The sequence below is a fragment of the Hyla sarda genome, unplaced genomic scaffold (genome assembly GCF_029499605.1).
Source record: "Hyla sarda isolate aHylSar1 unplaced genomic scaffold, aHylSar1.hap1 scaffold_2144, whole genome shotgun sequence".
NCBI lineage: Eukaryota > Metazoa > Chordata > Amphibia > Anura > Hylidae > Hyla > Hyla sarda.
In genome coordinates, this window is record NW_026608811.1 from 25,268 (window position 1) to 51,305 (window position 26,038).

Genomic DNA, 26,038 nt, shown 5'->3' on the forward strand with positions numbered 1-26,038 from the left:
CAGATCCTTCATGATACAGAGGATACAGATCACTACAGAGGATACCAGATCACTACAGATCCTACATGATTACAGAGGATACAGATCACTACAGATCCTACATGATACAGAGGAGATACAGATCACTACAGAGTCCTACATGATACAGAGGATACAGATCACTACAGATCCTACATGATACAGAGGATACAGATCACTACAGATCCTACATGATACAGAGGATACAGATCACTACAGAGGATACATGATACAGAGGATACAGATCACTACAGAGATACTAGATCACTACAGATCCCTACATGATACAGAGGATACAGATCACTACAGATCCTACATGATACAAGAGGATACAGATCACTACAGATCCTACATGATACAGATCACTACAGAGGATACAGATCACGTATAGATCCTACATGATACAGAGGATACAGATCACTACAGAGGATACAGATCACTACAGATCCTACATGATACAGAGGTATACAGATCACTACAGAGATACAGATAGATACAGAGGATACAGTATCACTACAGAGGATCAGATCACTGACAGCAGGATACAGATCACTACAGAGGATACAGATCCAGAGGATACAGATCACTACAGAGGAGATACAGATCTACAGAGGAGACAGATCACTACAGATCCTACATGATACAGAGGATACAGATCACTACAGATCCTACATGATACAGAGGATACAGATCACTACAGATCCTACATGATACAGAGGATACAGATCACTACAGATCCTACATGATACAGAGGATACAGATCACTACAGAGGATACATGATGCAGAGGATACAGATCACTACAGATCCTACATGATACAGAGGATACAGATCACTACAGATCCTACATGATATAGAGGATACAGATCACTACAGATCCTACATGATACAGAGGATACAGATCACTACAGATCCTACATGATACAGAGGATACAGATCACTACAGATCCTACATGATACAGAGGATACAGATCACTACAGAGGATACATGATGCAGAGGATACAGATCACTACAGATCCTACATGATACAGAGGATACAGATCACTACAGATCCTACATGATACAGAGGATACAGATCACTACAGAGGATACATGATGCAGAGGATACAGATCACTACAGATCCTACATGATAGAGGATACAGATCACTACAGAGGATACAGATCACTACAGATCCTACATGATATAGAGGATACAGATCACTACAGATCCTACATGATACAGAGGATACAGATCACTACAGATCCTACATGATACAGAGGATACAGATCACTACAGATCCTACATGATACAGAGGATACAGATCACTATAGATCCTACATGATACAGAGGATACAGATCACTACAGATCCTACATGATACAGAGGATACAGATCACTACAGATCCTACATGATATAGAGGATACAGATCACTACAGAGGATACATGATACAGAGGATACAGATCACTACAGAGGATACAGATCACTACAGATCCTACATGATATAGAGGATACAGATCACTACAGAGGATACAGATCACTACAGATCCTACATGATTATAGAGGATACAGATCACTACAGAGGATACATGTACAGAGGATAAGATCACTACAGAGGATACAGATCACTACAGACTCCTACATGATACAGAGGATACAGATCACTACAGAGGATACATGATACAGAGGATACAGATCACTACAGAGGATACAGATCACTACAGAGGATACAGATCACTACAGAGGATACAGATCACTACAAGAGGATACAGATCACTACAGAGGATACAGATCACTACAGATCCTACATGATACAGAGGAGATACAGATCACTACAGAGGATACAGATCACTACAGATCCTACATGATACAGAGGATACAGATCACTACAGATCCTACATGATATAGAGGATACAGATCACTACAGATCCTACATGATATAGAGGATACAGATCACTACAGATCCTACATGATACAGAGGATACAGATCACTACAGATCCTACATGATATAGAGGATACAGATCACTACAGAGGATACAGATCACTACAGATCCTACATGATACAGAGGATACAGATCACTACAGATCCTACATGATACAGAGGATACAGATCACTACAGAGGATACATGATGCAGAGGATACAGATCACTACAGATCCTACATGATAGAGGATACAGATCACTACAGAGGATACAGATCACTACAGATCCTACATGATATAGAGGATACAGATCACTACAGATCCTACATGATATAGAGGATACAGATCACTACAGATCCTACATGATACAGAGGATACAGATCACTACAGAGGATACAGATCACTACAGATCCTACATGATACAGAGGATACAGATCACTACAGATCCTACATGATACAGAGGATACAGATCACTACAGATCCTACATGATACAGAGGATACAGATCACTACAGATCCTACATGATACAGAGGATACAGATCACTACAGATCCTACATGATACAGATCACTACAGAGGATACAGATCACTACAGAGGATACAGATCACTACAGATCCTACATGATACAGAGGATACAGATCACTACAGATCCTAAATGATACAGAGGAGATACAGATCACTACAGATCCTACATGATACAGAGGAGATACAGATCACTACAGAGGATACAGATCACTATAGATCCTACATGATACAGAGGATACAGATCACTATAGATCCTACATGATACAGAGGATACAGATCACTACAGAGGATACATGATACAGAGGATACAGATCACTATAGATCCTACATGATACAGAGGATACAGATCACTACAGATCCTACATGATACAGAGGATACAGATCACTATAGATCCTACATGATACAGAGGATACAGATCACTACAGAGGATACATGATACAGAGGATACAGATCACTACAGATCCTACATGATACAGAGGATACAGATCACTACAGAGGATACAGATCACTACAGATCCTACATGATACAGAGGATACAGATCACTACAGAGGATACATGATACAGAGGATACAGATCACTACAGATCCTACATGATATAGAGGATACAGATCACTACAGAGGATACAGATCACTACAGAGGATACAGATCACTACAGAGGATACAGATCACTACAGAGGATACAGATCACTACAGAGGATACAGATCACTACAGATCCTACATGATACAGAGGAGATACAGATCACTACAGAGGATACAGATCACTACAGAGGATACAGATCACTACAGATCCTACATGATACAGAGGATACAGATCACTACAGATCCTACATGATACAGAGGAGATACAGATCACTACAGATCCTACATGATACAGAGGAGATACAGATCACTACAGAGGATACAGATCACTATAGATCCTACATGATACAGAGGATACAGATCACTAAAGAGGATACATGATACAGAGGATACAGATCACTACAGATCCTACATGATACAGAGGATACAGATCACTACAGAGGATACAGATCACTACAGATCCTACATGATACAGAGGATACAGATCACTACAGAGGATACATGATACAGAGGATACAGATCACTACAGAGGATACAGATCACTACAGAGGATACAGATCACTACAGAGGATACAGATCACTACAGAGGATACAGATCACTACAGATCCTACATGATACAGAGGAGATACAGATCACTACAGAGGATACAGATCACTACAGATCCTACATGATACAGGATACAGATCACTACAGATCCTACATGATACAGAGGATACAGATCACTACAGATCCTACATGATACAGAGGATACAGATCACTACAGAGGATACAGATCACTACAGATCCTACATGATACAGAGGATACAGATCACTACAGAGGATACAGATCACTACAGATCCTACATGATACAGAGGATACAGATCACTACAGAGGATACAGATCACTACAGATCCTACATGATACAGAGGATACAGATCACTACAGAGGATACAGATCACTACAGATCCTACATGATATAGAGGATACAGATCACTACAGATCCTACATGATATAGAGGATACAGATCCTACATGATACAGAGGATACAGATCACTACAGATCCTACATGATACAGAGGATACAGATCACTACAGAGGATACAGATCACTACAGAGGATACAGATCACTACAGATCCTACATGATATAGAGGATACAGATCACTACAGAGGATACAGATCACTACAGATCCTACATGATATAGAGGATACAGATCACTACAGAGGATACATGATACAGAGGATACAGATCACTACAGAGGATACAGATCACTACAGAGGATACAGATCACTACAGAGGATACAGATCACTACAGATCCTACATGATACAGATCACTACAGATCCTACATGATACAGGATACAGATCACTACAGATCCTACATGATACAGAGGATACAGATCACTACAGATCCTACATGATACAGAGGATACAGATCACTACAGATCCTACATGATATAGAGGATACAGATCACTACAGAGGATACAGATCACTACAGATCCTACATGATATAGAGGATACAGATCACTACAGAGGATACATGATACAGAGGATACAGATCACTACAGATCCTACATGATATAGAGGATACAGATCACTACAGATCCTACATGATACAGATCACTACAGATCCTACATGATACAGAGGATACAGATCACTACAGATCCTACATGATACAGAGGATACAGATCACTACAGATCCTACATGATACAGAGGAGATACAGATCACTACAGATCCTACATGATACAGGATACAGATCACTACAGATCCTACATGATACAGAGGATACAGATCACTACAGATCCTACATGATACAGAGGATACAGATCACTACAGATCCTACATGATACAGAGGATACAGATCACTACAGATCCTACATGATATAGAGGATACAGATCACTACAGATCCTACATGATACAGAGGATACAGATCACTACAGATCCTACATGATACAGAGGATACAGATCACTACAGAGGATACAGATCACTACAGAGGATACAGATCACTACAGATCCTACATGATATAGAGGATACAGATCACTACAGATCCTACATGATATAGAGGATACAGATCACTACAGAGGATACAGATCACTACAGAGGATACAGATCACTACAGATCCTACATGATATAGAGGATACAGATCACTACAGAGGATACAGATCACTACAGAGGATACAGATCACTACAGATCCTACATGATATAGAGGATACAGATCACTACAGATCCTACATGATACAGAGGATACAGATCACTACAGAGGATACAGATCACTACAGATCCTACATGATATAGAGGATACAGATCACTACAGATCCTACATGATATAGAGGATACAGATCACTACAGATCCTACATGATATAGAGGATACAGATCACTACAGATCCTACATGATATAGAGGATACAGATCCTACATGATACAGAGGATACAGATCACTACAGATCCTACATGATATAGAGGATACAGATCACTACAGATCCTACATGATATAGAGGATACAGATCACTACAGATCCTACATGATATAGAGGATACAGATCACTACAGAGGATACAGATCACTACAGAGGATACAGATCACTACAGATCCTACATGATATAGAGGATACAGATCCTACATGATATAGAGGATACAGATCACTACAGATCCTACATGATATAGAGGATATATAAATCAGCTTTGTCAGTATCAGCGCTATTCTTATTCTATTATATAATATTGCATGTAACTTGACTCCGAGAAGAATCTCCGCCTTGGAATCCATATTCTGGTGAATTTCTATAATCCGGGTAACATGGAGGACTAATCTACTAAATCTCAGGACTGGTTATATTGTCAGAGCAATAATCTGGTAGATATATATATATATGGTGTATTGTGTGACCAGTCATCTGCCCCCTAGTGTTATCCAGGTGATAGGGTAATTGTGTTTGGTAGAGAGCCATCTTGTGGCCAAATCTGAGTGTTGCATCCATATAAATTGCTTATGGTTTTGTGTCAATTCAACTGTATTTTTATTGTGTAATATAATAAATCATTTGTATATTTTATCTAACAGTTAATAGTGGGTTTTATTATTGCAAAACATAAATTATCTACAAATGTCGTCTTCTTGAGGTGTTTTTTTACGTCCACCTCATAGAATCAACCCTGTTGATATTTTTATTTGATCCTTCTTTTTCCGTATAAAGCGCTTTGCTTTATACCCTGACAGGTAGTAGTAGTAGTAATAGCAGTAGTATGGGTAGTAGTAATAGCAGTAGTATGGGTAGTAGTAGTAGTAATAGCAGTAGTATGGGTAGTAGTAATAGTAGTAGTATGGGTAGTAGTATGGGTAGTAGTAGTAGTAATAGCAGTAGTATGGGTAGTAGTAGTAGTAATAGCAGTAGTATGGGTAGTAGTAATAGTAGTAGTATGGGTAGTAGTAATAGCAGTAGTATGGGTAGTAGTAGTAATAGCAGTAGTATGGGTAGTAGTAATAGCAGTAGTATGGGTAGTAGTAGTAGTAGTAATAGCAGTAGTATGGGTAGTAGTAGTAGTAATAGCAGTAGTATGGGTAGTAGTAATAGCAGTAGTATGGGTAGTAGTAGTAGTAATAGCAGTAATATGGGTAGTAGTAGTAGTAGTAATAGCAGTAGTATGGGTAGTAGTAATAGCAGTAGTATGGGTAGTAGTAGTAATAGCAGTAGTATGGGTAGTAGTAGTAGTAATAGCAGTAGTATGGGTAGTAGTAGTAGTAATAGCAGTAGTATGGGTAGTAGTAGTAGTAGTAATAGCAGTAGTATGGGTAGTAGTAATAGCAGTAGTATGGGTAGTAGTAGTAATAGCAGTAGTATGGGTAGTAGTAGTAATAGCAGTAGTATGGGTAGCAGTAGTAATAGCAGTAGTATGGGTAGTAGTAGTAGTAATAGTAGTAGTATGGGTAGTAGTAGTAGTAATAGCAGTAGTATGGGTAGTAGTAATAGCAGTAGTATGGGTAGTAGTAGTAGTAATAGCAGTAGTATGGGTAGTAGTAATAGTAGTAGTATGGGTAGTAGTAGTAGTATGGGTAGTAGTAATAGCAGTAGTATGGGTAGTAGTAGTAGTAATAGCAGTAGTATGGGTAGTAGTAGTAGTAATAGCAGTAGTATGGGTAGTAGTAATAGCAGTAGTATGGGTAGTAGTAGTAGTATGGGTAGTAGTAGTAGTAATAGCAGTAGTATGGGTAGTAGTAGTAATAGCAGTAGTATGGGTAGTAGTAGTAGTAATAGCAGTAGTATGGGTAGTAGTAGTAGTAGTAATAGCAGTAGTATGGGTAGAAGTAATAGCAGTAGTATGGGTAGTAGTAGTAGTAATAGTAGTAGTATGGGTAGTAGTAGTAGTAATAGCAGTAGTATGGGTAGTAGTAGTAGTAATAGCAGTAGTATGGGTAGTAGTAATAGCAGTAGTATGGGTAGTAGTAGTAGTATGGGTAGTAGTAGTAGTAATAGCAGTAGTATGGGTAGTAGTAGTAGTAATAGCAGTAGTATGGGTAGTAGTAGTAGTAATAGCAGTAGTATGGGTAGTAGTAGTAATAGCAGTAGTATGGGAAGTAGTAGTAGTAATAGCAGTAGTATGGGTAGTAGTAGTAGTAGTAATAGCAGTAGTATGGGTAGTAGTAATAGTAGTAGTATGGGTAGTAGTAGTAGTATGGGTAGTAGTAGTAGTAATAGCAGTAGTATGGGTAGTAGTAATAGCAGTAGTATGGGTAGTAGTAGTAGTAATAGCAGTAGTATGGGTAGTAGTAGTAGTAATAGCAGTAGTATGGGTAGTAGTAGTAGTAATAGCAGTAGTATGGGTAGTAGTAGTAATAGCAGTAGTATGGGTAGTATTAGTAATAGCAGTAGTATGGGTAGTAGTAGTAATAGCAGTAGTATGGGTAGTAGTAGTAGTATGGGTAGTAGTAGTAATAGCAGTAGTAGTAGTAATAGCAGTAGTATGGGTAGTAGTAGTAGTAATAGCAGTAGTATGGGTAGTAGTAGTAGTAATAGCAGTAGTATGGGTAGCAGTAGTAATAGTAGTAGTATGGGTAGTAGTAGTAGTAATAGTAGTAGTATGGATAGTAGTAGTAGTAATATGGGTAGTAGTAGTAATAGCAGTAGTATGGGTAGTAGTAGTAGTAATAGTAGTAGTATTGGTAGTAGTAGTAGTATGGATAGTAGTAGTAGTAATATGGGTAGTAGTAGTAATAGCAGTAGTATGGGTAGTAGTAGTATGGGTAGTAGTAGTAGTAATAGCAGTAGTATGGGTAGTAGTAGTAGTAGTAATAGTAGTAGTAAGGGTAGTAGTAATAGCAGTAGTATGTGTAGTAGTAATAGTAGTAGTATGAGTAGTAGTAGTAGTAGTAGTATGGGTAGTAGTAGTAGTAATAGCAGTAGTATGGGTAGTAGTAGTAATAGTAGTAGAATGGGTAGTAGTAGTAGTAATAGCAGTAGTATGGGTAGTAGTAGTAGTAATAGCAGTAGTATGGGTAGTAGTAGTAATAGTAGTTGTATGGGTAGTAGTAGTAATAGCAGTAGTATGGGTAGTATTAGTAATAGCAGTAGTATGGGTAGTAGTAGTAATAGCAGTAGTATGGGTAGTAGTAGTAGTAGTAGTATGGGTAGTAGTAGTAATAGCAGTAGTATGGGTAGTAATAGCAGTAGTAGTAGTAATAGCAGTAGTATGGGTAGTAGTGGTAGTAATAGCAGTAGTAGTAGTAATAGCAGTAGTATGGGTAGTAGTAGTAGTAGTAGTATGGGTAGTAGTAGTAGTAATATCAGTAGTATGGGTAGTAGTAGTAATAGCAGTAGTATGGGTAGTAGTAGTAGTAGTAGTATGGGTAGTAGTAGTAGTAATAGCAGTAGTATGGGTAGTAGTAGTAATAGCAGTAGTATGGGTGGTAGTAGTAGTAGTAGTAGTAATAGCAGTAGTATGGGTAGTAGTAGTAGTAATAGCAGTAGTATGGGTAGTAGTAGTAGTAATAGCAGTAGTATGGGTAGCAGTAGTAATAGCAGTAGTATGGGTAGCAGTAGTAATAGCAGTAGTATGGGTAGTAGTAGTAGTAATAGCAGTAGTATGGGTAGTAGTAGTAGTAATAGCAGTAGTATGGGTAGTAGTAGTAGTAATAGCAGTAGTATGGGTAGTAGTAGTAGTAATAGCAGTAGTATGGGTAGTAGTAGTAGCAATAGCAGTAGTATGGGTAGTAGTAGTAGTATGGGTAGTAGTAGTAGTAGTAGTAGTAGTATGGGTAGTAGTAGTAATAGCAGTAGTATGGGTAGTAGTAGTAATAGCAGTAGTATGGGTAGTAGTAGTAATAGCAGTAGTATGGGTAGTAGTAGTAGTAATAGCAGTAGTATGGGTAGTAGTAGTAGTAATAGCAGTAGTATGGGTAGCAGTAGTAATAGCAGTAGTATGGGTAGCAGTAGTAATAGTAGTAGTATGGGTAGTAGTAGTAGAAGTAGTAGTATGGGTAGTAGTAGTAATAGCAGTAGTATGGGTAGTAGTAGTAGTAATAGCAGTAGTTGTAGTGGTAGTAGTAGTAATAGCAGTAGTATGGGTAGTAGTAGTAGTAATAGCAGTAGTATGGGTAGTAGTAGTAGCAATAGCAGTAGTATGGGTAGTAGTAGTAGTATGGGTAGTAGTAGTAGTAGTAGTAGTATGGGTAGTAGTAGTAATAGCAGTAGTATGGGTAGTAGTAGTAATAGCAGTAGTATGGGTAGTAGTAGTAATAGCAGTAGTATGGGTAGTAGTAGTAGTAATAGCAGTAGTATGGGTAGTAGTAGTAGTAATAGCAGTAGTATGGGTAGCAGTAGTAATAGCAGTAGTATGGGTAGTAGTAGTAGTAATAGCAGCACCAGTAGTTGTAGTAGCAGTAGTTGTAGTGGTAGTAGTTGTAGTGGTAGTAGTAGTAGTAGTAGTAACAGTAGTAGTAGTAGTAGGAGTGGTAGTAGTAGTGGTAGTAGTAGTAGTGTTAGTAGTAGTAGTAGTTGTAGTGGTAGTAGTGGTAGTGGTAGTAGTGGTAGTGGTAGTAGTGGTAGTGGTAGTAGTAGTTGTTGTAGTAGTAGGAGTGGTAGTGGTAGTAGTAGTTGTTGCAGTAGTTGTTGTAGTAGTAGTTGTAGTGGTAGTAGTAATTGTAGTAGTAGTGGTAGTAGTAGTAGTTGTTGTAGTAGTAGTGGTGGTAGTGGTAGTAGTAGTAGTGGTGGTGGTAGTGGTAGTAGTAGTAGTTGTAGTGGTGGTAGTAGTAGTAGTTGTTGTTGTAGTAGTAGTAGTTGTAGTAGTAACAATAGTGGTGGTAGTAGTAGTAGTAGTAGTAGTTGTAGTAGTAACAGTAGTGGTGGTAGTAGTAATAGTAGTAGTAGTTGTTGTTGTAGTAGCAGCAGTGGTGGTAGTAACAGTAGTAGTAGTAGTGGTAGTAGTAGTAGTGGTAGTAGTAGTAGTTGTTGCAGTAGTAGCAGCAGTGGTGATAGGAGTAGTAACAGTAGTGGTAGTAGTAGTAGTAGTTGTAGTAGTAGTTGTTGTTGTAGTAACAGTAGTGGTAGTAGTAGTAGTAGTTGTAGTAGTAGTAGTAGTAGTAGTAGTAGTAGCAGTAGTTGTAGTGGTAGTAGTAGTTGTTGTTGTAGTAGTAGCAGTAGTGGTAGTAGTAGTAGTAGTAGTAGTAGTTGTTGCAGTAGTTGTTGTAGTAGTAGCAGCAGTGGTGGTAGTAACAGTAGTAGTAGTAGTAGTAGTTGTAGTAGTAGTAACAGTAGTGGTAGTAGTGGTGGTAGTAGTAGTAGTAGTAGCAGTGGTGGTAGTAACAGTAGTGGTAGTAGTATTTGTAGTCGTAGTTATTGTAGTGGTAGTAGCAGTGGCGGTAGTGGTAGTAGTAGTAGTTATTGTAGTGGTAGTAGTTGTAGTAGTAGTTATTGTAGTGGTAGTAGCAGTGGCGGTAGTGGTAGTAGTTGTTGTAGTAGTTGTTGCAGTAGTTGTTGTAGTAGTAGCAGCAGTGGTGGTAGGAGTAGTAACAGTAGTAGTAGTAACAGTAGTGGTAGTAGTGGTAGTAGTAGTAGTTGTTGCAGTAGTTGTTGTAGTAGTAGCAGCAGTGGTGGTAGGAGTAGTGACAGTAGTAGTAGTAACAGTAGTGGTAGTTGTAGTAGTAGTTGTTGTAGTAGTAGCAGCAGTGGTGGTAAGAGTAGTAACAGTAGTAGTAGTAACAGTAGTGGTAGTAGTGGTAGTGGTAGTAGTAGTTGTTGCAGTAGTTGTTGCAGTAGTGGTGGTAAGAGTAGTAACAGTAGTGGTAGTAACAGTAGTAGTATTAGTTGTAGTAGTATTAGTAGTAGTTGTTGCAGTAGTTGTTGTAGTAGTAGCAGCAGTGGTGGTAGGAGTAGTAACAGTAGTGGTAGTAACAGTAGTAGTATTAGTTGTAGTAGTATTAGTAGTAGTTGTTGCAGTAGTTGTTGCAGTAGTGGTGGTAAGAGTAGTAACAGTAGTGGTAGTAACAGTAGTAGTATTAGTTGTAGTAGTATTAGTAGTAGTTGTTGCAGTAGTTGTTGTAGTAGTAGCAGCAGTGGTGGTAGGAGTAGTAACAGTAGTGGTAGTAACAGTAGTGGTAGTAGTGGTGGTAGTGGTAGTAGTAGTAGTAGTAGTAGTAGTAGTAGTTGTTGCAGCAGTGGTGGTAGGAGTAATGACAGTAGTAGTAGTTATTGTAGTAGTAGTATTAGTTGTAGTATTAGTAGTAGTAGTTGTTGCAGCAGTGGTGGTAAGAGTAGTAACAGTAGTGGTAGTAACAGTAGTGGTAGTAGTAGTAGTAGTAGTAGTAGTAGTAGTAGTAGTAGTTGTTGCAGCAGTGGTGGTAGGAGTAGTGACAGTAGTAGTAGTTATTGTAGTAGTAGTATTAGTTGTAGTATTAGTAGTAGTAGTTGTTGCAGTAGTTGTTGCAGCAGTGGTGGTAAGAGTAGTAACAGTAGTGGTAGTAACAGTAGTAGTATTAGTTGTAGTAGTATTAGTAGTAGTTGTTGCAGTAGTTGTTGTAGTAGTAGCAGCAGTGGTGGTAGGAGTAGTAACAGTAGTGGTAGTAACAGTAGTGGTAGTAGTAGTAGTGGTAGTAGTAGTAGTAGTAGTAGTTGTTGCAGCAGTGGTGGTAGGAGTAGTGACAGTAGTAGTAGTTATTGTAGTAGTAGTATTAGTTGTAGTAGTATTAGTAGTAGTTGTTGTAGTAGTAGCAGCAGTGGTGGTAGGAGTAGTAACAGTAGTGGTAGTAACAGTAGTAGTAGTAGTAGTAGTAGTAGTTGTTGCAGCAGTGGTGGTAGGAGTAGTAACAGTAGTGGTAGTAACAGTAGTGGTAGTAGTAGTAGTAGTAGTTGTTGCAGCAGTGGTGGTAGGAGTAGTAACAGTAGTGGTAGTAACAGTAGTGGTAGTATTAGTAGTAGTTGTTGTAGTAGTAGCAGCAGTGGTGGTAGGAGTAGTAACAGTAGTGGTAGTAACAGTAGTGGGTAGTAGTGGTAGTGGTAGTAGTTGTTGCAGCAGTGGTGGTAGGAGTAGTAACAGTAGTGGTAGTGGTAGTAGTAGTAGTAGTAGTAGTAGTAGTTGTTGCAGCAGTGGTGGTAGGAGTAGTAACAGTAGTGGTAGTAACAGTAGTGGTAGTATTAGTAGTAGTTGTTGTAGTAGTAGCAGCAGTGGTGGTAGGAGTAGTAACAGTAGTGGTAGTAACAGTAGTGGTAGTGGTAGTAGTAGTAGTAGTAGTAGTAGTAGTAGTTGTTGCAGCAGTGGTGGTAGGAGTAGTAACAGTAGTGGTAGTAACAGTAGTGGTAGTATTAGTAGTAGTTGTTGTAGTAGTAGCAGCAGTGGTGGTAGGAGTAGTAACAGTAGTGGTAGTAGTAGTATTAGTTGTAGTAGTATTAGTAGTAGTATTAGTAGTAGTAGTAGTTGTTGCAGTAGTAGTAGTAGTAGTATTAGTTGTAGTAGTATTAGTTGTAGTAGTATTAGTTGTAGTAGTATTAGTAGTAGTTGTTGTAGTAGTAGCAGCAGTGGTGGTAGGAGTAGTAACAGTAGTGGTAGTAGTGGTAGTGGTAGTAGTAGTAGTAGTAGTAGTAGTAGTAGTAGTAGTATTAGTAGTAGTAGTAGTTGTTGCAGCAGTGGTGGTAGGAGTAGTAACAGTAGTGGTAGTAACAGTAGTGGTAGTAGTGGTAGTGGTAGTAGTAGTAGTAGTAGTAGTAGTATTAGTAGTAGTAGTAGTAGTAGTTGTTGCAGCAGTGGTGGTAGGAGTAGTAACAGTAGTGGTAGTAACAGTAGTGGTAGTAGTGGTAGTGGTAGTAGTAGTAGTAGTAGTAGTAGTATTAGTAGTAGTAGTAGTAGTGGTAGTAGTAGTAGTATTAGTAGTAGTAGTAGTAGTAGTTGTTGCAGCAGTGGTGGTAGGAGTAGTAACAGTAGTGGTAGTAACAGTAGTGGTAGTAACAGTAGTGGTAGTAGTAGTAGTAGTAGTAGTAGTAGTAGTTGTTGCAGCAGTGGTGGTAGGAGTAGTAACAGTAGTGGTAGTAGTGGTAGTGGTAGTGGTAGTAGTAGTAGTAGTAGTTGTTGCAGCAGTGGTGGTAGGAGTAGTAACAGTAGTGGTAGTAACAGTAGTGGTAGTAACAGTAGTGGTAGTAGTAGTAGTGGTAGTAGTAGTAGTAGTTGTTGCAGCAGTGGTGGTAGGAGTAGTAACAGTAGTGGTAGTAGTAAGTAGCAGTCCTACCTGCACTGACCAGTTGGGGCTGACCATCACTTAAGTCCACGGTGACTGATCGCTGCTGCTGCTCGGTCATTGCAACGCACAGGGACGTCATGGTTCCCTCCTGCACTAATCCCTGCAGGCCAGCCGAGCTCTGAAACCTGCAGAAAACAATGGGGGCGGTAGAGACCCTGCCGGGCAGTTTATGGGGCAGTATAGGGGGCGGTAGAGACCCTGCGGGGCAGTATAGGGGGCAGTAGAGACCCTGCCGGGCAGTATAGGGGGCGGTAGAGACCCTGCCGGACAGTATAGGGGGCGGTAGAGACCCTGCCGGGCAGTATAGGGGGCGGGTAGAGAACCCTGCCGGGCAGTATAGGGGGCGGTAGAGACCCTGCCGGGCAGTATAGGGGGCGGTAGAGACCCTGCCGGGCAGTATAGGGGGCGGTAGAGACCCTGCCGGGCAGTATAGGGGGCGGTAGAGACCCTGCCGGGCAGTATAGGGGGCGGTAGAGACCCTGCCGGGCAGTATAGGGGGCGGTAGAGACCCTGCCGGGCAGTATAGGGGGCGGTAGAGACCCTGCCGGGCAGTATAGGGGGCGGTAGAGACCCTGCCGGACAGTAAAGGGGGCGGTAGAGACCCTGCCGGGCAGTATAGGGGGCGGGTAGAGACCCTGCCGGGCAGTATAGGGGGCGATAGAGACCCTGCCGGGCAGTATAGGGGGCGGTAGAGACCCTGCCGGACAGTATAGGGGGCGGTAGAGACCCTGCCGGGCAGTATAGGGGGCGGGTAGAGACCCTGCCGGGCAGTTTATGGGGCAGTATAGGGGGCGGTAGAGACCCTGCCGGGCAGTATAGGGGGCGGTAGAGACCCTGCCGGGCAGTATAGGGGGCGGTAGAGACCCTGCCGGGCAGTATAGGGGGCGGTAGAGACCCTGCCGGACAGTATAGGGGGTGGTAGAGACCCTGCCGGGCAGTATAGGGGCGGTAGAGACCCTGCCGGGCAGTATAGGGGGCGGTAGAGACCCTGCCGGGCAGTATAGGGGGCGGTAGAGACCCTGCGGGGCAGTATAGGGGGCGGTAGAGACCCTGCCGGGCAGTATAGGGGGGCGATAGAGACCCTGCCGGGCAGTATAGGGGGCGGTAGAGACCCTGCCGGGCAGTATAGGGGGCGGTAGAGACCCTGCCGGACAGTATAGGGGGCGGTAGAGACCCTGCCGGGCAGTATAGGGGGCGGTAGAGACCCTGCCGGGCAGTTTATGGGGCAGTATAGGGGGCGGTAGAGACCCTGCCGGGCAGTATAGGGGGCGGTAGAGACCCTGCCGGGCAGTATAGGGGGCGGTAGAGACCCTGCCGGGCAGTATAGGGGGCGGTAGAGACCCTGCCGGACAGTATAGGGGGCGGTAGAGACCCTGCCGGGCAGTATAGGGGGCGGTAGAGACCCTGCCGGGCAGTATAGGGGGCGGTAGAGACCCTGCCGGGCAGTATAGGGGGCGGTAGAGACCCTGCGGGGCAGTATAGGGGGCGGTAGAGACCCTGCCGGGCAGTATAGGGGGCGGTAGAGACCCTGCCAGGCAGTATAGGGGGCGGTAGAGACCCTGCCGGACAGTTTATGGGGCAGTATAGGGGGCGGTAGAGACCCTGCCGGACAGTATAGGGGGCGGTAGAGACCCTGCCGGACAGTATAGGGGGCGGTAGAGACCCTGCCGGACAGTAAAGGGGGCGGTAGAGACCCTGCGGGGCAGTATAGGGGGCGGTAGAGACCCTGCCGGACAGTATAGGGGGCGGTAGAGACCCTGCGGGGCAGTATAGGGGGCGGTAGAGACCCTGCCGGGCAGTATAGGGGGCGGTAGAGACCCTGCGGGGCAGTATAGGGGGGCGGTAGAGACCCTGCCGGACAGTATAGGGGGCGGTAGAGACCCTGCCGGACAGTATAGGGGGCGGTAGAGACCCTGCCGGGCAGTATAGGGGGGCGGTAGAGACCCTGCGGGGCAGTATAGGGGGCGGTAGAGACCCTGCCGGGCAGTATAGGGGGCGGTAGAGACCCTGCCGGGCAGTATAGGGGGCGGTAGAGACCCTGCGGGGCAGTATAGGGGGCGGTAGAGACCCTGCGGGGCAGTATAGGGGACGGTAGAGACCCTGCCGGACAGTATAGGGGGCGGTAGAGACCCTGCGGGGCAGTATAGGGGGCGGTAGAGACCCTGCCGGACAGTATAGGGGGCGGTAGAGACCCTGCCGGACAGTATAGGGGGCGGTAGAGACCCTGCCGGACAGTAAAGGGGGCGGTAGAGACCCTGCGGGGCAGTATAGGGGGCGGGTAGAGACCCTGCCGGACAGTATAGGGGGCGGTAGAGACCCTGCGGGGCAGTATAGGGGGCGGTAGAGACCCTGCGGGGCAGTATAGGGGACGGTAGAGACCCTGCCGGACAGTATAGGGGGCGGTAGAGACCCTGCCGGGCAGTATAGGGGGCGGTAGAGACCCTGCGGGGCAGTATAGGGGGCGGTAGAGACCCTGCCGGGCCAGTATAGGGCGCGGTAGAGACCCTGCCGGGCAGTATAGGGGGCGGTACAGACCCTGTCGGGCAGTATAGGGGGCGGTAGAGACCCTGCCGGGCAGTATAGGGGGCGGTAGAGACCCTGCGGGGCAGTATAGGGGGCGGTAGAGACCCTGCCGGGCAGTATAGGGGGCGGTACAGACCCTGCCGGGCAGTATAGGGGGCGATAGAGACCCTGCCGGGCAGTATAGGGGGCGGTAGAGACCCTGCCGGGCAGTATAGGGGGCGGTAGAGACCCTGCGGGGCAGTATAGGGGGCGGTAGAGACCCTGCCGGGCAGTATAGGGGGGCGGTAGAGACCCTGCCGGGCAGTATAGGGGGCGGTACAAGCCCTGCCGGGCAGTATAGGGGGCGGGTAGAGACCCTGCCGGGCAGTATAGGGGGCGGTAGAGACCCTGCCGGACAGTATAGGGGGCGGTAGAGACCCTGCCGGGCAGTATAGGGGTCGGTAGAGACCCTGCCGGGCAGTATAGGGGGCGGGTAGAGACCCTGCCGGGCAGTATAGGGGGCGGGTAGAGACCCTGCCGGACAGTATAGGGGGAGGAAGAGACCCTGCCGGGCAGTATAGGGGACGGTAGAGACCCTGACGGGCAGTATAGGGGGCGGTAGAGACCCTGCCGGACAGTATAGGGGGCGGTAGAGACCCTGCCGGGACAGTATAGGGGGCGGTAGAGACCCTGACGGGAAGTATAGGGGCGGTAGAGACCCTGCCGGGCAGTATAGGGGCGGTAGAGACCCTGCGGGGCAGTATAGGGGGCGGTATTGACCCTGACGGGCAGTATAGGGGCCGGTAGAGACCCCTGCGGGCAGTATAGGGGGCGGTAGAGACCCTTCCGGGAAGTATAGGGGGGCGGTAGAGACCCTGCCGGGCAGTATAGGGGGCGATAGAGACCCTTCGGGCAGTATAAGGGGGGCGGGTAGAGAACCTGACGGGCAGTATAGGGGCCGGTAGAGACCCTGCCGGGCAGTATAGGGGCGGGTAGAGACCCTGCGGGGCAGTATAGGGGCGGTAGAGACCCTGCGGGGCAGTATAGGGGGCGGTATTGACCCTGACGGGGCAGTATAGGGGCCGGTAGAGACCCTGCCGGGCAGTATAGGGGGCGATAGAGACCCTTCCGGGCAGTATAGGGGGCGATAGAGACCCTGCCGGGCAGTATAGGGGGCGGTAGAGACCCTGCCGGGCAGTATAGGGGGCGGTGGTAGAGACCCTGCCGGGCAGTATAGGGGGCGGTAGAGACCCTGCCGGGCAGTATAGGGGGCGGTAGAGACCCTGCCGGGCAGTATAGGGGGCGATAGAGACCCTTCCGGGCAGTATAGGGGGCGGTAGAGACCCTGCCGGGCAGTATAGGGGGGCGGTAGAGACCCTGCCGGGCAGTATAGGGGGCGGTAGAGACCCTTCTGGGCAGTATAGGGGGCGGGTTGGTAGAGACCCTGCCGGGCAGTATAGGGGGCGATAGAGACCCTTCTGGGCAGTATAGGGGGCGGTAGAGACCCTGCCGGGCAGTATAGGGGGCGGTAGAGACCCTTCTGGGCAGTATAGGGGGCGGTAGAGACCCTGCCGGGCAGTATAGGGGGCGATAGAGACCCTTCTGGGCAGTATAGGGGGCGGTAGAGACCCTGCCGGGCAGTATAGGGGGCGGTAGAGACCCTGCCGGGCAGTATAGGGGGCGGTAGAGACCCTGCCGGGCAGTATAGGGGGCGATAGAGACCCTGCCGGGCAGTATAGGGGGCGGTAGAGACCCTGCCGAGCACTGATGACCACCTACCTGCTGATGTCATTCTGTGTCCGCTCGGTGGAGTTTACCACAATCACTGGAGTGTAGCTCAGCGCCTGTATGGAGGGTGAGATGTACAGTGATGACGACAGGTGTCCCCGCTGGGGGGGGGGGGGGTTATCCTCCAAACATACAGACTCCATCATCCAACCGCCAACATCCCAGATCATCACCCCCAACATCTCACCGCATGAAGCAAGTACGCCAACTTCTCCTGGAAGAGATTCACCACCCGATGGACGGGCATCACCGTATCCTCAAACCAACCGCCCAGGTGAGGACGGACCTCCGACTCCAGGTTACCCAACTGTATGGAGGAGAGGGCGGGAGAACCGGGTGAGGGCGGAGATAATAAGGAGGAGGGCGGAGATTATAAGGAGGAGGAGGGCGGTCATTATAAGGAGGAGGAGGAGGGCGGTCATTATAAGGAGGAGGAGGAGGGCGGTCATTATAAGGAGGAGGAGGAGGAGGAGGGCGGTCATTATAAGGAGGAGGAGGGCGGTCATTATAAGGAGGAGGAGGAGGGCGGTCATTATAAGGAGGAGAGCGGTCATTAAAAGGAGGAGAGGGAGGTCATTATAAGGAGGAGGAGGAGGGCGGTCATTATAAGGAGGAGGAGGAGGGCGGTCATTATAAGGAGGAGGAGGAGGAGGGCGGTCATTATAAGGAGGAGGAGGGAGGTCATTATAAGGAGGAGGAGGGCGGTCATTATAAGGAGGAGGAGGAGGGGAGGTCATTATAAGGAGGAGGAGGAGGGAGGTCATTATAAGGAGGAGGGCGGTCATTATAAGGAGGAGCAGGAGGAGGAGGGCGGTCATTATAAGGAGGAGGAGGGCGGAGATTATAAGGAGGAGGAGGAGGGCGGTCATTATAAGGAGGAGGGCGGTCATTATAAGGAGGAGGAGGAGGGAGGTCATTATAAGGAGGAGGAGGGCGGAGATTATAAGGAGGAGGAGGGCGGTCATTATAAGGAGGAGGAGGGCGGGTCATTATAAGGAGGAGGAGGGCGGTCATTATAAGGAGGAGGAGGAGGAGGGAGGTCATTATAAGGAGGAGGGCGGTCATTATAAGGAGGAGGAGGGCGGTCATTATAAGGAGGAGGAGGGCGGTCATTATAAGGAGGAGGAGGAGGAGGAGGGCGGTCATTATAAGGAGGAGGAGGAGGGCGGTCATTATAAGGAGGAGGAGGGCGGTCATTATAAGGAGGAGGAGGAGGGCGGTCATTACAAGGGAGGAGGAGGAGGCGGTCATTATAAGGAGGAGGAGGAGGGCGGTCATTATAAGGAGGAGGAGGAGGGCGGTCATTATAAGGAGGAGGAGGAGGAGGAGGAGGGCGGTCATTATAAGGAGGAGGAGGAGGAGGGCGGTCATTATAAGGAGGAGGAGGAGGGAGGTCATTATAAGGAGGAGGGCGGTCATTATAAGGAGGAGGAGGAGGGAGGTCATTATAAGGAGGAGGGCGGGTCATTATAAGGAGGAGGAGGAGGAGGAGGGCGGTCATTATAAGGAGGAGGAGGAGGAGGAGGGCGGTCATTATAAGGAGGAGGAGGAGGAGGGCGGTCATTATAAGGAGGAGGAGGAGGAGGGGCGGTCATTATAAGGAGGAGGAGGGCGGTCATTATAAGGAGGAGGAGGAGGGAGGTCATTATAAGGAGGAGGAGGGCGGTCATTATAAGGAGGAGGAGGGCGGTCATTATAAGGAGGAGGAGGAGGGAGGTCATTATAAGGAGGAGGAGGGCGGTCATTATAAGGAGGAGGAGGAGGGAGGTCATTATAAGGAGGAGGAGGAGGAGGAGGGCGGTCATTATAAGGAGGAGGAGGAGGGCGGGTCATTATAAGGAGGAGGAGGAGGCGGGGTCATTATAAGGAGGAGGAGGAGGGCGGTCATTATAAGGAGGAGGAGGGCGGTCATTATAAGGAGGAGGAGGAGGAGGGCGGTCATTATAAGGAGGAGGAGGAGGGCGGTCATTATAAGGAGGAGGAGGAGGGCGGTCATTATAAGGAGGAGGAGGAGGAGGGCGGTCATTATAAAGAGGAGGAGGAGGGCGGTCATTATAAGGAGGAGGAGGAGGGAGGTCATTATAAGGAGGAGGAGGAGGAGGAGGGCGGTCATTATAAGGAGGGAGAGGAGGGAGGTCATTATAAGGAGGAGGAGGAGGGAGGTCATTATAAGGAGGAGGAGGAGGGCGGACATTATAGAGGAGGAGGAGGAGGGCGGTCATTATAAGGAGGAGGAGGAGGGAGGTCATTATAAGGAGGAGGAGGAGAGCGGTCATTATAAGGAGGAGGAGGAGGGCGGTCATTATAAGGAGGAGGAGGGCGGTCATTATAAGGAGGAGGAGGAGGGCGGTCATTATAAGGAGGAGGAGGAGGAGGGCGGTCATTATAAGGAGGAGGAGGAGGGCGGTCATTATAAGGAGGAGGAGGAGGAGGGCGGTCATTATAAGGAGGAGGAGGAGGGCGGTCATTATAAGGAGGAGGAGGAGGGCGTCATTATAAGGAGGAGGAGGGCGGTCATTATAAGGAGGAGGAGGAGGGCGGTCAGTATAAGGAGGAGGAGGAGGGCGGTCATTATAAGGAGGAGGAGGAGGAGGAGGAGGAGGGCGGTCATTATAAGGAGGAGGAGGAGGAGGGCGGTCATTATAAGGAGGAGGAGGAGGGCGGGTCATTATAAGGAGGAGGAGGAGGAGGAGGGCGGTCATTATAAGGAGGAGGAGGAGGAGGGCGGTCATTATAAGGAGGAGGAGGGCGGTCATTATAAGGAGGAGGAGGAGGGAGGTCATTATAAGGAGGAGGAGGGCGGTCATTATAAGGAGGAGGAGGGCGGTCATTATAAGGAGGAGGAGGAGGGAGGTCATTATAAGGAGGAGGAGGGCGGTCATTATAAGGAGGAGGAGGAGGGAGGTCATTATAAGGAGGAGGAGGAGGAGGAGGAGGGCGGTCATTATAAGGAGGAGGAGGAGGGCGGTCATTATAAGGAGGAGGAGGAGAGGCGGTCATTATAAGGAGGAGGAGGAGGGCGGTCATTATAAGGAGGAGGAGGGCGGTCATTATAAGGAGGAGGAGGAGGGCGGTCATTATAAGGAGGAGGAGGAGGGTGGTCATTATAAGGAGGAGGAGGGCGGTCATTATAAAGAGGAGGAGGAGAGGCGGTCATTATAAGGAGGAGGAGGAGGGAGGTCATTATAAGGAGGAGGAGGAGGGCGGACATTATAAGGAGGAGGAGGAGGGCGGTCATTATAAGGAGGAGGAGGAGGAGGTCATTATAAGGAGGAGGAGGAGAGCGGTCATTATAAGGAGGAGGAGGAGGGCGGTCATTATAAGGAGGAGGAGGGCGGTCATTATAAGGAGGAGGAGGAGGGCGGTCATTATAAGGAGGAGGAGGAGGAGGAGGGCGGTCATTATAAGGAGGAGGAGGAGGGCGGTCATTATAAGGAGGAGGAGGAGGGCGGTCATTATAAGGAGGAGGAGGAGGGCGGTCATTATAAGGAGGAGGAGGAGGGCGGTCATTATAAGGAGGAGGAGGAGGAGGGCGGTCATTATAAGGAGGAGGAGGAGGGCGGTCAGTATAAGGAGGAGGAGGAGGGCGGTCATTATAAGGAGGAGGAGGAGGGCGGTCATTATAAGGAGGAGGAGGAGGGCGGTCATTATAAGGAGGAGGAGGAGGGCGGTCATTATAAGGAGGAGGAGGAGAGCGGTCATTATAAGGAGGAGGAGGAGGGCGGTCATTATAAGGAGGAGGAGGAGGGCGGTCATTATAAGGAGGAGGAGGAGGGCGGTCATTATAAGGAGGAGGAGGAGGGCGGTCATTATAAGGAGGAGGAGGAGGGCGGTCATTATAAGGAGGAGGAGGAGGGCGGTCATTATAAGGAGGAGGAGGAGGGCGGTCATTATAAGGAGGAGGAGGAGGGCGGTCATTATAAGGAGGAGAGCGGTCATTAAAAGGAGGAGGAGGGAGGTCATTATAAGGAGGAGGAGGGCGGTCATTATAAGGAGGAGGAGGAGGGAGGTCATTATAAGGAGGGAGGGCGGTCATTATAAGGAGGAGGAGGAGGGCGGTCATTATAAGGAGGAGGAGGAGGAGGGCGGTCATTATAAGGAGGAGGAGGAGGGAGGTCATTATAAGGAGGAGGAGGGCGGTCATTATAAGGAGGAGGAGGAGGGAGGTCATTATAAGGAGGAGGAGGAGGGAGGTCATTATAAGGAGGAGGGCGGTCATTATAAGGAGGAGGAGGAGGAGGAGGGCGGTCATTATAAGGAGGAGGAGGGCGGAGATTATAAGGAGGAGGAGGGGCGGTCATTATAAGGAGGAGGAGGGCGGTCATTATAAGGAGGAGGAGGGCGGTCATTATAAGGAGGAGGAGGAGGAGGGAGGTCATTATAAGGAGGAGGGCGGTCATTATAAGGAGGAGGAGGAGGAGGGCGGTCATTATAAGGAGGAGGAGGAGGAGGGAGGTCATTATAAGGAGGAGGGCGGTCATTATAAGGAGGAGGAGGAGGAGGGCGGTCATTATAAGGAGGAGGAGGGCGGTCATTATAAGGAGGAGGAGGAGGAGAGGGCGGTCATTATAAGGAAGAGGAGGAGGGCGGTCATTATAAGGAGGAGGAGGGCGGTCATTATAAGGAGGGAGGAGGAGGGCGGTCATTATAAGGAGGAGGAGGAGGGCGGTCATTATAAGGAGGAGGAGGAGGGCGGTCATTATAAGGAGGAGGAGGAGGGCGGTCATTATAAGGAGGAGGAGGAGGAGGAGGGCGGTCATTATAAGGAGGAGGAGGAGGAGGAGGAGGGCGGTCATTATAAGGAGGAGGAGGAGGAGGGCGGTCATTATAAGGAGGAGGAGGAGGGCGGTCATTATAAGGAGGAGGAGGAGGGCGGTCATTATAAGGAGGAGGAGGAGGAGGAGGGCGGTCATTATAAGGAGGAGGAGGAGGGCGGTCATTATAAGGAGGAGGAGGAGGAGGGCGGTCATTATAAGGAGGAGGAGGAGGGAGGTCATTATAAGGAGGAGGGCGGTCATTATAAGGAGGAGGAGGAGGAGGAGGGCGGTCATTATAAGGAGGAGGAGGAGGAGGAGGGCGGTCATTATAAGGAGGAGGAGGAGGAGGGCGGTCATTATAAGGAGGAGGAGGAGGAGGGCGGTCATTATAAGGAGGAGGAGGGCGGTCATTATAAGGAGGAGGAGGAGGGAGGTCATTATAAGGAGGAGGAGGGCGGTCATTATAAGGAGGAGGAGGGCGGTCATTATAAGGAGGAGGAGGAGGGAGGTCATTATAAGGAGGAGGAGGGAGGTCATTATAAGGAGGAGGAGGAGGGAGGTCATTATAAGGAGGAGGAGGAGGAGGAGGGCGGTCATTATAAGGAGGAGGAGGAGGGCGGTCATTATAAGGAGGAGGAGGAGGGCGGTCATTATAAGGAGGAGGAGGAGGGCGGTCATTATAAGGAGGAGGAGGGCGGTCATTATAAGGAGGAGGAGGAGGGCGGTCATTATAAGGAGGAGGAGGAGGGCGGTCATTATAAGGAGGAGGAGGAGGAGGGCGGTCATTATAAAGAGGAGGAGGAGGGCGGTCATTATAAGGAGGAGGAGGAGGGAGGTCATTATAAGGAGGAGGAGGAGGGCGGTCATTATAAGGAGGAGGAGGAGGGAGGTCATTATAAGGAGGAGGAGGAGGGCGGTCATTATAAGGAGGAGGAGGAGGGCGGTCATTATAAGGAGGAGGAGGAGGGAGGTCATTATAAGGAGGAGGAGGAGAGCGGTCATTATAAGGAGGAGGAGGAGGGCGGTCATTATAAGGAGGAGGAGGGCGGTCATTATAAGGAGGAGGAGGAGGGCGGTCATTATAAGGAGGAGGAGGAGGGCGGTCATTATAAGGAGGAGGAGGAGGGCGGTCATTATAAGGAGGAGGAGGAGGGCGGTCATTATAAGGAGGAGGAGGAGGAGGGCGGTCATTATAAGGAGGAGGAGGAGGGCGGTCAGTATAAGGAGGAGGAGGAGGGCGGTCAGTATAAGGAGGAGGAGGAGGGCGGTCATTATAAGGAGGAGGAGGAGGGCGGTCATTATAAGGAGGAGGAGGAGGGCGGTCATTATAAGGAGGAGGAGGAGGGAGGTCATTATAAGGAGGAGGAGGAGAGCGGTCATTATAAGGAGGAGGAGGAGGGCGGTCATTATAAGGAGGAGGAGGAGGGCGGTCATTATAAGGAGGAGGAGGAGGGCAGTCATTATAAGGAGGAGGAGGAGGGCGGTCATTATAGGGAGGAGGAGGAGGGCGGTCATTATAAGGAGGAGGAGGAGGGCGGTCATTATAAGGAGGAGGAGGAGGGCGGTCATTATAAGGAGGAGGAGGAGGGCGGTCATTATAAGGAGGAGGAGGAGGGCGGTCATTATAAGGAGGAGGAGGAGAGCGGTCATTATAAGGAGGAGGAGGAGGGCGGCATTATAAGGAGGAGGAGGGCGGTCATTATAAGGAGGAGGAGGAGGGAGGTCATTATAAGGAGGAGGAGGAGGAGCGGTCATTATAAGGAGGAGGAGGAGGGAGGTCATTATAAGGAGGCGGTTAGGAGGAGGGGAGCGTCTTATAGAGGAGGAGGGCGGTCATTATTAGGAGGAGGAGGAGGGCGGTCATTATAAGGAGGAGGAGGAGGGCGGTCATTATAAGGAGGAGGAGGAGGGCGGTCATTATAAGGAGGAGGAGGAGGGCGGTCATTATAAGGAGGAGGAGGAGGGCGGTCATTATAAGGAGGAGAGCTGACATCTTGTAGACGTCTCACCTGCGGCTCCAGGATCTTCCTCAGATCGTCCACATGACCGTCCAGCTCCAGTCTGAAGGTGACATTATAGGAAAGAGAAGGAATACGACCCCGCAGCCTGTGCAGGCGATACAGACGTCTACTCTGGGGGTCCTAACCCACCACGACATGTGACCATCAATCCATGTGACCCATAATGCAGCAGTGCTCCACGTGTATTACAGTAATCATCTATACTCCAGAGCTGTATACACTATAGATATTACATATATATGGGGGGCACCATCTACCTGTATACACTATAGATATTATATATATATGGGGGGCACCATCTACCTGTATACACTATAGATATTACATATATATGGGGGGCACCATCTACCTGTATACACTATAGATATTATATATATATATGGGGGGCACCATCTACATGTATACACTATAGATATTATATATATATATGGGGGGCAACATCTACATGTATACACTATAGATATTATATATATATATATATGGGGGGCACCATCTACATGTATACACTATAGATATTACATATATATATGGGGGGCAACATCTACATGTATACACTATAGATATTACATATATATGGGGGGCACCATCTACATGTATACACTATAGATATTATATATATATGGGGGGCACCATCTACATGTATACACTATAGATATTACATATATATATGGGGGGCAACATCTACATGTATACACTATAGATATTATATATATATATATATGGGGGGCACCATCTACATGTATACACTATAGATATTACATATATATATGGGGGGCACCATCTACATGTATACACTATAGATATTACATATATATATGGGGGGCAACATCTACATGTATACACTATAGATATTACATATATATGGGGGGGCACCATCTACATGTATACACTATAGATATTATATATATATATATGGGGGGCACCATCTACATGTATACACTATAGATATTATATATATATATGGGGGGCACCATCTACATGTATACACTATAGATATTACATATATATGGGGGGCACCATCTACCTGTATACACTATAGATATTACATATATATATGGGGGGCACCATCTACATGTATACACTATAGATATTTACATATATATATGGGGGGCACCATCTACCTGTATACACTATAGATATTACATATATATATATATATATGGGGGGCACCATCTACCTGTATACACTATAGATATTACATATATATATGGGGGGCAACATCTACATGTATACACT

General features: G+C 47.3%; 1 protein-coding gene across 1 annotated transcript in view; it reads right to left on the reverse strand.

Moving 5' to 3' along the window:
• CUNH17orf75 (chromosome unknown C17orf75 homolog) overlaps positions 1–24,922 on the reverse strand; it is a gene marked incomplete at its 5' end in the record, with an annotated part of 26,320 nt that extends 1,398 nt beyond the window's left edge. Inside the window, 4 exons of the mRNA XM_056552952.1 lie at positions 13,624–13,859; positions 18,016–18,080; positions 18,212–18,331; positions 24,791–24,922. Coding sequence (XP_056408927.1) covers positions 13,624–13,859; positions 18,016–18,080; positions 18,212–18,331; positions 24,791–24,922 — 553 coding nt within the window. The remainder of the gene's footprint in view (positions 1–13,623; positions 13,860–18,015; positions 18,081–18,211; positions 18,332–24,790) is intronic.
• Between the last annotated feature and the right edge of the window lie 1,116 nt (positions 24,923–26,038).